The sequence below is a fragment of the Anopheles ziemanni genome, chromosome 2 (genome assembly GCF_943734765.1).
Source record: "Anopheles ziemanni chromosome 2, idAnoZiCoDA_A2_x.2, whole genome shotgun sequence".
In the NCBI taxonomy this organism is placed as follows: domain Eukaryota; kingdom Metazoa; phylum Arthropoda; class Insecta; order Diptera; family Culicidae; genus Anopheles; species Anopheles ziemanni.
Genome location: NC_080705.1, coordinates 91,916,317 through 91,928,676, shown reverse-complemented (window position 1 = coordinate 91,928,676; position 12,360 = coordinate 91,916,317). Strand labels below are relative to the sequence as shown.

Genomic DNA, 12,360 nt, shown 5'->3' with positions numbered 1-12,360 from the left:
ACACAAGCGTATCTCCTCAAAACGGACTCTTTACCGTTAAAAAGTGACCTCAATTTTACGAATTGTGGAACAATTTGCACCAAAAACTCATCGTTACAATTATCAGGCTTCGTGTGATTTCCCCGGTGTTAGGTAAATAAAAAAAAATCAATCAAGGAAACGCTCCTACGCGCGCGCACATACACACAGACACACGAAAACACACAAACAACACCCAATGTACCGAAGGAACTATCTAAACTTGACTAACTTGTATGCTTCCGTGGTTCTTCATGTCCAGCACGGTGGTTTTAATCGTGCTGCCCCCGTTGCTGCTGTTGCTGTTGCTGCTGTTGATGACGGTGTTGCAATGATGCTGGATGAGCTCGCTTCCGGAATCGAACGATTCGCCATTGTCGAGCGATTGCTTGCCGAGTCCACCGTTCGCGGTGGCACCTCCACCGGCCGAACTTGGCGCCAATGTTGCCCCGATGATGGGTCCACCAGCATCCGTTCCGTCGCCATTCGTCGACGTAGCACCAGGACCGGAGCCCATCAGAATGCTGCCGTTGGAAAGCACCACCACCGTGGCCGGTTGTCCACCGCCAACACCGGAAGCTGTAATAACCCGAAACAAAAAAGAAAGTGAAAGAGTAAATTCAGATTCATTGTCTACCTCCAGCAGGTGCCGGTACTAACCACTTAGTTTATCCTTCGAGTTAATCTTCTTGGCCGATGACATCAGCGCCTTCGCTTCCTCGACTAGTGACGTGCCGCCAACGGTGGTTCCGGTACCGGCACTTCCCACCGGAACCGTCACACTGCCCGTGCCGGTTGACACGAGTACGACCGGCGTCGGACCGCTAGCATCTTTGCTGTCTTTATCTCTTTCCTTATCCTTATCTTTATCCTTATCCTTATCCTTCTCTTTATCCTTTTCCGGTTTCAGCTTCTTAAAGCCACCGAGCACCTTGTGGGTTTTGGAGTCCTTCGGTTTGCCCGGGGTAGACGTCGTCGACGCACCACCACCAGCCCCGCCCGCCGTAGCATTACCCCCAACGATGCTGCCCTTCATGCTCCCGTCCGCCGATGGGAGCCCACTTTCGCCCTCTTCGTTGATGCTGGTCAGGTGGGGCGGGCCACTGCTGTCGTCCTTCGTCGGACCCTGTATTGGAATATCATCTGCAAGCGACGATGCCGCATCATTATCATCATCATCATCGTTGTCCGGACACAGAGGGTGCGCAAAGTAAGAAAGTAAAAGCAACGAGGGAAATTAATTAAAGTTTGTCATACACCCGGAACGCACCGTCGATGGACAACAGGACGAGTGGGTGTTGGTAGTTTCTTTTTTCTCCTAAGGGGGGGAGTGGGCAGGAAGTTTCGATGCGGAAGAGGAAAAGAAATCAAGAAACACGAGGAAGTACCTAATCGTGCAAATTCGGAATAGACTTCCATAACGGGGAAGGCAAGATCTGGTGAGGATGGGGCACGACATTGCTGTGATAACACAGCACCTGACGAACCGATAACAACACACAAGAAGTTACAAATGGCAGCCCGTCAGAACACACAGCTTGAACCAGAAGGATGGAACTTGTTTTTACCGAGAAAGAAAAAGTGTTCCTAAGACAACAGTTTTCTTTTAAAGAGGTTTTGTTTATTTTTTGTTCCTGTTTTTTCTTGTGCTCACGGTAATCACCACGAAGGTTGTTGGAAAAACTGTGTCACGTTGCAAACTGAGAACGATTTTCTTTTATACAACGGTTACGGTAAATAAATTACTTGGGCAGATGGTTATTGAAAACTTTGTGGAAGCATAGGATTTTAATAATATGACGTGGTTTATGTTCAAAAAAACCTAGAATCATTAACATGTGTGGTAGGATTTTGTATATATTCAAAGGAATTTGTTTCCTTTCGTGGCCAATAAAAAAACATGGTTATCAACAGGGTACACACCAATGGTTTACAAAGGATTTCTTTTTACCTTATAAATATACATGAACAAAATAATGCGTTTCAACTCACGTTGCACATGGATATCAAAACAAGAACGAAAAACAAGCCTAAAATCAAACGTGTTCCGATTTCCGTCAATGAAATACACCGTCTCCTCAACGGCTCCATTGGGGTTAACGCTGTTAGGAAGATGAAAAACATCGTGATGGAGAAGGACCGATACGCGAATTGAAAAATAAAGACACAAACCACAACGCAAAAGCCGAACGATTCCATATGTAGAACGCAATCGAACATACGCAGCAGAACGCGGATTGATGTGTACTACACGTGGCGTTCGAACCACGAGAGAGTCATAAATAAAAACGCAAAAAACAACTTCACTCCTACGTTAAACGTAACGACCATGGAAAAACGGAAAATTGTTTGATGTTGTTTCAGAACAAACAAAAACTGGGAAATACGAAAAAAAAACCGTTGCACAACGCATGAAAAGAAAAATCACAACCCAAAAGCAAAGCTCTCTCGTGCCAAAACGTGTACGCCAACAACCTGTGGCGCAAATATTTGCTTTGGTTTCCGGCCGGGGATAAATACGCCACGTTGGCAACGCGGCGTACGGTTTAATACGGATGTGGAACGCGAAACAAATCTTTAAAACCTTACAAGTCTGGGGACTCGACAAAAGCCATACAGAACGAAAAATGGTATTCATGTCCAATAATGTATCAACATAGCATGTGCCACATTGTGAAATTTAATCAAAAATTATATCGAAGCAGTATAAAACGCAACATAAAATCGTACATGTGACCCGACATCGAAGAACTTGAAAGGCACAAATGATACTACAAACTATCAACGTTTTACTTCACAACAACTTTACCAGCAGTGATAAGTGAACTAGTGAGGACAGCAACATATAAAGGGTGTTTATTTGCAAAGTGGACAAAACAATTTCGCTTCTAATTTGCAAACGTGGTCTTTCTCCCACATTGCAGTGCATTTGTGCTGGTGCATGTGGATGTAGACAGGCGAAGTGGTGGACCACAAGACAAAAGTGACCATTGCAACAAATCACACGACAGAGAGAATCCAAACCGCTAATACTGAATCGAAATCAACGAAATCGGGTGCTTCGAGCAACTTTCAAGGCAAACTTGGATGCCATTTTACCGGCAACAGTCAGCAAGCACTGGATGCAGTGAAGCCGAAGGAAGTAGAGTAGTGCAGAGGAGCAAAGAAAACGTGAAGAGACACAGAAGAAGAGCGGACAGCGTACGTAGCGTTTGCGGTAGAAGAAGGACTGTTGTCAGAATTGCGTTGCAGTGGAAGCGATCGGATTGAAGATGTCTTACTTGATCGGCCTTCGTGAGATACTTTTCGAGCCACACATTTCTGGCTGTTGCTGAGGGTGAGTTTAATGCAGGTCAAAGTTGGCATCGCTTTTCTTTTGCTTGGGTAGATGTGGATAGGCTAAGCTAGGATCTCCTATCAATCGGTGGATCGGCGTATTATAGCGGCGTACAGAATACGGTATTTCTTAACGACTAGATCCTGGCTATGGTGGTTAAAGTGTGGACCTTTGATTGGCCATAGATTGGCAAGTATATAATTGTGGTGTAGAAGCAAGTGACCCCCATAAAGGATCGCGTGGTGATGCGGAGCTCTTAGATAGTTCGAGATTCGGGCAAGAGTTGATCCGTTTCGTGGACTCAGTATAAACCAGGTATGGTGGACGGTTGAATCAGGTGGATCGTGGCCGGGCGTCCGTTAACGATCAACGCCGCCAGCTCGTCCGAGTCCGAGTCCTGAAAGCTACTCTCGAACTCCTCGTACAGGCGGGCACCGGCGCTGGCCCTCGCCTCCGACCGGTTCACCGGTGACTGCTGGTTCTTGCTGGAAAGAAACTTCTTGCGCCGCAGGGATGCCGGCGAAATGCTGCTGTTCGAGTTGACATCCTCTACCTTCCCCGTACCGAGCAGCAGCTTGTGCTTCGGAGAGTCCGCCGGACTCGAGTGACGCGTCGAAGCTCCGGATCGCTTCGGTGAGTCGGCTTCCTCCTCGATGCTGGCCTGCTTGGGACGCGGTTGCTCGCCGTTAGTCGGGTTTGCATTGCCGGTGTTCGATTTCCAGCCCCAGTTCTTCCACTTTCGCGAGGATTCCTTCTTTTTCGGCTCCACTCGGGGACTGTTCAAGTCGTCCGGATTGCTTCCCGTATGATCCGTCGCTAAGCTACCATTGGCCATCGTTGGACCGCCACCATTTAGCGCTGATTGCGACCCACCAATGCCAACACCACCACCAACACCTGTTCCCTGCAGTGCTGTGCTGCTACTTGGTCCGGCAACCACCATTCCGGCGCCATGGGACGTGGTCCCATTACCTACGTCAGCATCAATCATGGCCAGCTTGCTCATCATCTCCTGCTGTGTCGTCTGCAGTGAGTTCACAAACTCTACCTCCAAATCATCTACATTTGAGCGGTTTGTCATTTCACCAGCATTATCAACATTCGCACGGGATTTACGGGATTCATGTAATGCGTTACACAGTTGATTTTTTAAATATAGAGAGAAAAAGATGGAGAAGGAAAATTAGAGAGAAAGTGGAGAGAAAAAAAGGAGAAAAATCTTTCATAAAGCATTCCATGGCAATTATCAAGAACGTCTTGTGCGGCCAAAGAGAGGAAGACCGGTATTCCGTCGTCTTTGCCAGCGTCAAGCAGTCTCTTTCGGGAAAATGTGCGATCGATGTTGTGTTGTGTTTGCTTGTGGTTGTGCAGGGTATTAATAACAGTAAAGAAAGAGAAAAAAGCCATATTTTAATATTCGCTCGGGCAAAAAACAAGCTCGTATTACAACTTTCCATCACAATGGCACATGGCCGCTTTTGCGCAGGAAAAGTAAAAGATGTTAGGTGAACAACAAAAGTATATCGGATAATGAACAAAACTCGTCAGGCGTAAAGTATTGCAATTGCTTCTGCAGACCCCAGACCCTGGGCCTATTAACGAAAGCTTCGAAGCAAAGAACAGCCAAGACATCGCAGAGATTTATTAATTTACAAATCAAACTGAAAAATAATGGTTATTACTTGAACAACCAAGCGAACACAATCCTGCCATGGTATGTGTAGGACAAATATTGTTAGAGAAACATGCACCCAAACATGCTACTTGCATGAGTCGTTAGCAACAATGCAGGGTAAGATCAGTCTGTTGGATCTTTATGAGCATAAGAATATCTCAATGGAATATTAATGTTTTGCTTTTTTATTAACAACCATTCTTATTAAAGTGTCAGTTTTAAATGAGGTGAAAAATAGAGAAAAATATTAATGATATGCTTCAATAATCAGCTGTGACACAAGATAGCGACTTAAAACAAAACATCGATGGTTATAGGTTATTGAAAAGCTCCACCGTTTACTATCTACAGTCAAAAGGAATTCTCCAGGTCCATATGTTCTACCGAATATCTCCATTGTTTGGATTGTTTCACAGGCTCTTTGCGTAAGATTTTGCCCACTCACTCCTACAGAGAACTTGTCAAAACCAACCAAAAGATGAACCCCCGAGGAGCAGCAGATACGTCTAACCGGCACCAACAAGCCTCCAACCTCGTGGAAACCACAGTGTAACAAATGTAGCAACTTGCCACTGCTTGTATAACAGATCTGTAGTAAAAACGCGTTTTATTTTATTTCCATCATTTCAGCCTATTTATGGATGTAAGTTCGTTACGATTGGACACCTACGAGTGGCAGTTTATCCACCCAAAGGCGAATAAACCAGTGGGCAGCAATCAGCCAGAATTATAGCACAACCTTCCCAACTTTACACGTTAATGACCACCGGTGTGCAAAGGCGATCTACCAACATAAGCGATACTTTTTTTCAACCACGGTGAGGAGGAAGGAAACCTCTCCACGGGAAACGGGCCCTGCCGCCAGTCAGTTGGAAAAGGCGTTTGTCACACGCATTCCTGATGAGTGCTTCCTGTTTTGCGTAATCATTTATCAAGCGTGCAGAAAAGATTCACTAATCGATAACATTGGTCACGTTTTTGTGCGTGCGTTGTTGAGTGAAAGGTAGGTCGGTCACATCCTTTCGCATTGCGCTGTTCAACCGGCTGTTAGAGATTATTTTCCGGGTTTGCATTTCGCAACCTTGTGTACGAATTAATTGGCTCCACAATGTTGGCATTACATTGTTTTGATTGAGTCAAACGATGTACGTTACGCTCCTCTGTTCATTATACTTAAACATGTTCCTTTTGCGTAGCTTGGGGCGATAGACGTCGCTTCATACTTTATGCAACAAAAAGGCTCCTAAATAGAGTTCACTGGTGCTTGATTTCAATCCATAAAACCGGATCAATCAGAGTCTAGCACAAGGATAAATGTTCTTCAATGATGCATGATCCAACAGACCACAGGATGATAGCATATTTCACTATTTTCACTAGAAGCGTTCTCTTTAGACGGGCAATGAAACTAGGGCTATGGAGGTAGAACATTTAAATTGCCCTTAGACATACCGGTGCCTTTAGAAAGGAAAGCATTGATTTCAAACGCCAGAGGCTGAAACAGAAGGCAAAACATGGCGTGCTTCTATTAAAAGGGGAATCCCGTTCCCAACTCATAGCTTGACCGGGATTCCTATGGGTTCGAGGGGCGAAAAGTTACGAAATCATTGTCTTCGCCACACTCAATCCAAGCTCTTTGTAGTCTCACGTTGCTGTGAAACGCCTAGTCTTAAAAGATAGCCGGTAGCAAGAATTGGTAATGAAGTTATTCGACGTGACTTATACCGGACCGCACCACTGCGTTGAACAGGTTGCTCTCCCTACCGGACAAAGATGATTTAATTTGGAAAGAGAAAGCTCCTTTTTTCCTTTCTCGTAGCCCCATGGTTTGTACGTTGAACGGTACGACGGACGGCCTAGGAACAATAGACTGTGTTTTCACATGGTTCACGTCTAACAAGGAACATCACAGTACACACAGATTTCCATGGCAACACCATTAAGGTTCAATCATGCACGCTGCGTTTCTTATACCAGTTTGTACACAGCTAAGGTTGCAGCAGCTAAAGAATGGACAACATTTAGATTTTAATTACAAAGTACATGAGATTACCGACGGTGGGATAGAAGATCTAAGATTCTTGGGGAGGAACACCAATACACCGGACCAAACATTTCGACCAGTAAACTTACTTGCCACATGACGAGCAATGAAGAATGTTTTTTAAACTTCCCGGAGGCCGTATGGATTCGACAATTCGGACACACTATAAACACCTGCGATCGTCCTGCCCTAAATCCCTAGCGAATCGAACCGTACAGATGGAATGCGCACTTTCCAAGAGAGAAGAAGAACGTAAACACAGTGATTTTGTATGTTAATATTGAACCGTATGCAGGAATTTATCAAACATTCTACAAAAGCAGATCCTTCCAACGAATTTTTCTTAGTTTCCGTTTGTTGTTGCTGCTCGATTGCTCCACCGATGCATTCACTTCCTGCGAGAGAATTTCTACCACCAAAAGACGCACTTGTTCTTGTTCATTTTTTTCCAGTAAGGCTTCCGGGAAAAAGTTTTCTTCTAAGATGAAAGAAGAAGAAAGGAAACCAGTATGAAGAAATTGTTTGATATAAAAAGTGGCATTGTGTAAAATATCAACCGTATCTGAATCGGAAAGCAAAGTTATGAAATAAAACAAGAACAAATTCCGAATACGCCCACATCATAGCCCGTATTGGATAGCCGAGTGATATTTTTCTGTCATTTTGATCAATAATTATCCTCCTCGTTGGTTAGCTGGATGACCATAATGATTATCTGCCAGTTTTTCTCTCCACGAGAAGCAAGTTTTTCCTACAATTTTTTCTTAACGTCAGAGACTTGAGACCACCAGGATAAGCCCACCACCATCGTGGAATACCAAGGATACTGATACAAAAACACTGCCAGTGTAGCGCAAGCCATCGCAGTGTAGTTAGACTCGAGGCAAATGTATAGTGAAGTCGTGGAGGCAAACACTCCTACCCACGTTTTCATCCATCCATCGTTTCAACCCTGGGAAAATGCACGCGGCTGCCGCCATCGGGGGAGTGAATCATTCGTTCCCTCCCACGATTGGAGCTTCTTTATCCAGCTGAGCCGGATAAACGATCTCGTGGAATACGGCAGTGACGGGCGGCTCGAAGAAATTAGCTAACTCTCGGTCTCGAGGCGCGTTTGTTTTCCACACCACCAACGCACACAACCGAAGGCGCTCAGTATCGTCGTACCTCAATCGAGATCCTTTCTCCCTTGGGATGATTTCAAAACCAAGATAACGAAGCTTACGAAGAGTGAACGACGCTGTGACAGATTTGCCACTGTAATGCCGAATTGAACCAGTTAGAAACAATTCAGCAACTTTATTTGTTTTGCCGAGAGAACCAACCCGGAGGAATGGAGAGACTTGCATTCTAGGAGAATTAAACCGTCGAAACAAACCAAATTGTTAGCAAATATTTTGAAACAACACTCGATTGAGTTTCCCTACCAAATGTCAAGGTCGTTTATCTGCCCATGAAGAGAAGAGTGCCAACGAAGTGAGTTAAAACAAAGCGAACACCAAGTGAACTAATTCTCGTTACCGATGGATTAACCTTTGAACGAAGGAGTTATAACTAGTAACAGTCCAGAGAAGTCACAGAGGTACGGAGATGTAAACTTCAACAGATGATTCAACTAACCAAATCCAACTACATCCTTAAATCCGTTTACACCGGGCTTCTACGGTGAATGGCAGGGAAACATATCAATTGCTCGTATTACCGGAATATTTCATTGTAAAGGTATGAAATCAAATCAAGCTCTAGTCACAAATGAACAAGGAACGTGATTGGACAGAAGAAAGGAATAGAATCGAAAATATACAGAACACATTAACAACAAGAAAGCATAAAGCGATTGGAATGTTGCCCGTTTCAGGCTGAAGCAAGAGGACTAGGGGGGAGTCGGTGGAGGTGGTGGAATGTGAAATGTACGACACAAAATGGTGAAGAAAATTTGAAAAGTTTGCTCTTTGGGTAGGTTCCATTTTTCCCGGACAAACGGTGCTTCGGAAGGTGACGGATTGAATGCTACGAAACGTCAATGTTGTCACCTTCTCGAGCACTTCGATGTCGCTTCGTTTTCGTAGACGGAACCTTTTTTTCGTGTGAATTTGCCTGATTACGATTCGCGACGAAAGGGGGGGAAAGTGAGCGGGCAAGAATGGAAGGTCACGCGCAGGTGAAATTGTGACGCGATGGTGAGTTTGGCGACCTTCGTTGGCGACAAAGCGATCGTCATTGGAACCGGAGATGTACGTACCTGGCAACTTCTTCGTCCGGAAGGATGCATTGGTGATCATCGACTTCGAGACCGTCACGGTCGTTGTGGCGGGTGTCAGTGCGACACTGATACCCATCGGACCGTCGCTCGGTTGGCCTGTGGAGGAGGAAACAGGAGGAAAACCAAACGCCGTAATTAGCACACACCGTTTGACGCGGGCCAAACACTTTTCACGTGTCCCTACCGGAAGGATTCGCGTGCAGCGAGTTTCGTATCGCGTTTGAGACCAGTATCACCTCGGGCAGCATTTCGTAGCACGCCCGACTGTGCAGGTCCGTCACGGCCTCAATCGCGGCCGACGCAAACTCGTTGAACATGGCGAAGTAATTGGCGTGAGCCAGCTCGACCAGGAACTGCGCGTTCACGGCGATCCGTGGTGGAGGTCGCACGACATGCGAGGGGGCCGCCATCGCCATCGGTTGCTGGGGTGAGATCGGATCGCTACCGTACGACGAACGGTGCATGTGGCCACCGGGTAGCTTCGGGAAGCCCTGGTTGACCAGCAGCGACGTCGTCTTGCAGAGATGATACAGGGCGGGCTTGTGTATTTGGTTCAGCTGCTGGTTGTACGTGAACAGCAGTGCCGTCATCACCTTCAGTCGGTTCTGAGCGTTGATCGACTCGATCGTGGGCAGTGGGCCCCAGTTAATGTCCTTGTTGCTGTTTTCCTCCCATCTACGCAGGTCGCTCGGTTGAAGACTTTTTTCCTGCAAGCACAGAATAACGGCAAATATGGAAAACGCATTCGTAACAACGTAAGGTGTGAAGAAACCCACCTCATGGTATACCGATGCTTGGGCAAGAACGGGCATCCGAAAGGATACCACCTTCGGGCTGCCGTCCTCTGAGCTGACCTCGATGTTGTAGATACAGATCAGCAGCGTTTCGATCGACCGACAGCCTTTTTTGTCGCCGAGCGCCACCGAGTTCAGATACAGATAGATCAGCATCGGTACGAACTGCAGCGTGAACCGGCGCAGCTCCACTTCATTTGACCGGTAGAAATTGCACAGCTGGTTGCAGATGGGATGTATGAGCTGGAAAGCGAAAACAAATTTTATAATAATCCGCGCCGTTGATGAATGCAAAGCTACACCTACATCTTTGTATTTGGTCCGCTCGTTCAGGATCGTGTAGAGGGCCTTCGAGATCTCAAAGTCATTCTCATGCTGGGCCGCAAACGTGCGCAGCTCCGTGTCCTGCAGGGAGCTATAGTCGGAGATCCAGTCGGCAATGATTGCCTCCGCCATCGCTTTCGCCTAACGCGCACCACCGTACCCCGCACCGCACCACACCACACCGGTAGCCGGCCTCTTTGAGCAATGCGTTTCCTCGTTTTCCGTTGACACACCTGGTTGGTGTGTGTCCGAACGGAGTGTATGCTGACGGTGGTAGGTACTACGTCCCGGGGATTCGATACATTCGGAAGCGAACCTATTTAGTTTGAGTTTTTTTTTCTCTATCACCTCAACCTTTCACTATCTTCACAAAACACTTGAGCCAGATAAATTCGACGTGTGTTCAATTATGCGACCGCTGATTTAAAATGGGATCATTTATCGTTAAAACTCAGTTATCACACAATATGCGCCAGTTGGGCTGAAAATTAATTACAGAGAACGAATGGATAAGGCGAACTGTAACCAATCGATAATAAGTTAATCGATTGCTGATGATCCGATAAGAGCATAACATTGCGTCATAATGAAGATATCATCGACACAGCTGTTCAATCATGAGAAGTTGACGACATTTTCATTCCAGCCCAGACGGGTTGCCGATGCGACGAGTATGTAAATTTCGTGCCAAAAGCTAAATTTAATTGCGTTCTATGAAATTGGTTACGTCCGCTTTGCCTACATGACGTTATTGTCGATTGGGAGAGGGTGTATTGTTAAAGAAAATTTGCGTCCAATTCATGTTAAAGATATAGCAGCTCCGAGGTATAGATATTGTAAAATCCTCTTGTCCTACTTTTTCCAATCGTTTTCCTACCTCGAACACCTGGTGGACCGCTTGTGCAACTAAAAGTTATTAAGGACACGAACGTGCCCCGCGAAGGCAAATGGCTTAATTGTTTCGTGACAGTATCACTGCCCTCTTTGAATCGCACTTTCCTATTCCAATCCCTCTGGAAAATGATAGGAAAACATAAAAAACATATTCCGACGATGTAATGCTCCATTGCAAGGAAAGAAATATGAACTCACCCCGCGAACACAGTTGCAGATTGGAGTGGCTCAAAAAAGACTTTACGATAAGCTTAGTCTCCGACGGTTGTCTCTTCTGCCGGGACGAGTCCGCGTTTGCCAGAGGGAACATCGAACAAATTTATTATCCAAAGTCCAGACACGACCACCAAAGGGAAAGTGGAAGGTGATACGCCGTTGGAGAAGGGAGTCGATTGATCAGAAATCGATTTCAATCCACTTATCGTCGATTCCGCTACCTTTTACCGATTCCGTGCGCCATCCGATGGTGCAATATCGTATCCGGCAGGACCATCACCTCGGGAGTAACGACGGTCCATAACTTGATGCGGTGTTTCGTTCCGGATGTACTACATTCGGGAACATTTGAACTTTCGAAAGATGGTGAATTTATGCAACGGGCGCTCGGAAGAGAGATTAAACGAAACCCGCCCTGGTCGAACTGCACGATGAGCACGAAGTTCCAGAGTGCTTCCGGAACAAATCAGTGCAAGTTACCGACAAGTTGAGCGTATATGTGGATATCCAAAAAACAATCCGGACATTCGGTCTAGTTGAAACGATGATTCTCAACCGCTTAACACGCTTGAGTCGGTAAACACATAAATAATCAACGAGCTGAATTCATTATGCGATACAAATCATGCCTGAGTTAAAACTAGCATCATAAACTACTTTCTGGATACACACCAATCGGAGTTCCACCGCAAACGCGAAACTTTACCAAGTGCCTCAACGAAACCAGATGCAAAGGAAGAAACTTCAGTTGACCAACATCCTGCTGGGGGAAGGGATGTAATAAACACCCATCTT

The 12,360-nt window shown here is 45.8% G+C and overlaps 1 protein-coding gene across 1 annotated transcript; it reads right to left on the bottom strand.

The window, feature by feature from the left end:
• Positions 1-145: 145 nt before the first annotated feature.
• On the bottom strand, positions 146-10,769 carry LOC131282237 (hyccin). The gene is made up of 6 exons (XM_058311648.1): positions 10,438-10,769; positions 10,114-10,374; positions 9,522-10,044; positions 9,317-9,433; positions 679-1,161; positions 146-597 (listed from the first exon to the last, which is right to left on the bottom strand). Exons 1-6 carry the CDS (start codon positions 10,585-10,587, stop codon positions 236-238), a joined length of 1,896 nt encoding a protein of 631 aa, XP_058167631.1. The 5' UTR covers positions 10,588-10,769; the 3' UTR covers positions 146-235.
• Between the last annotated feature and the right edge of the window lie 1,591 nt (positions 10,770-12,360).

Excerpts from the sequence above, each read along its gene's own strand:
- LOC131282237 (XM_058311648.1), bottom strand. The coding sequence starts at position 10,587 with ATGGCGGAGGCAATCATTGCCGACTGGATCTCCGACTATAGCTCCCTG. Across the intron at positions 10,045-10,113 it reads AAGCATCGGTATACCATGAG|GAAAAAAGTCTTCAACCGAG; the intron begins GTGGGTTTCTTC and ends CTGTGCTTGCAG. Across the intron at positions 1,162-9,316 it reads CCGGACGAAGAAGTTGCCAG|ATGATATTCCAATACAGGGT; the intron begins GTACGTACATCT and ends CGTCGCTTGCAG.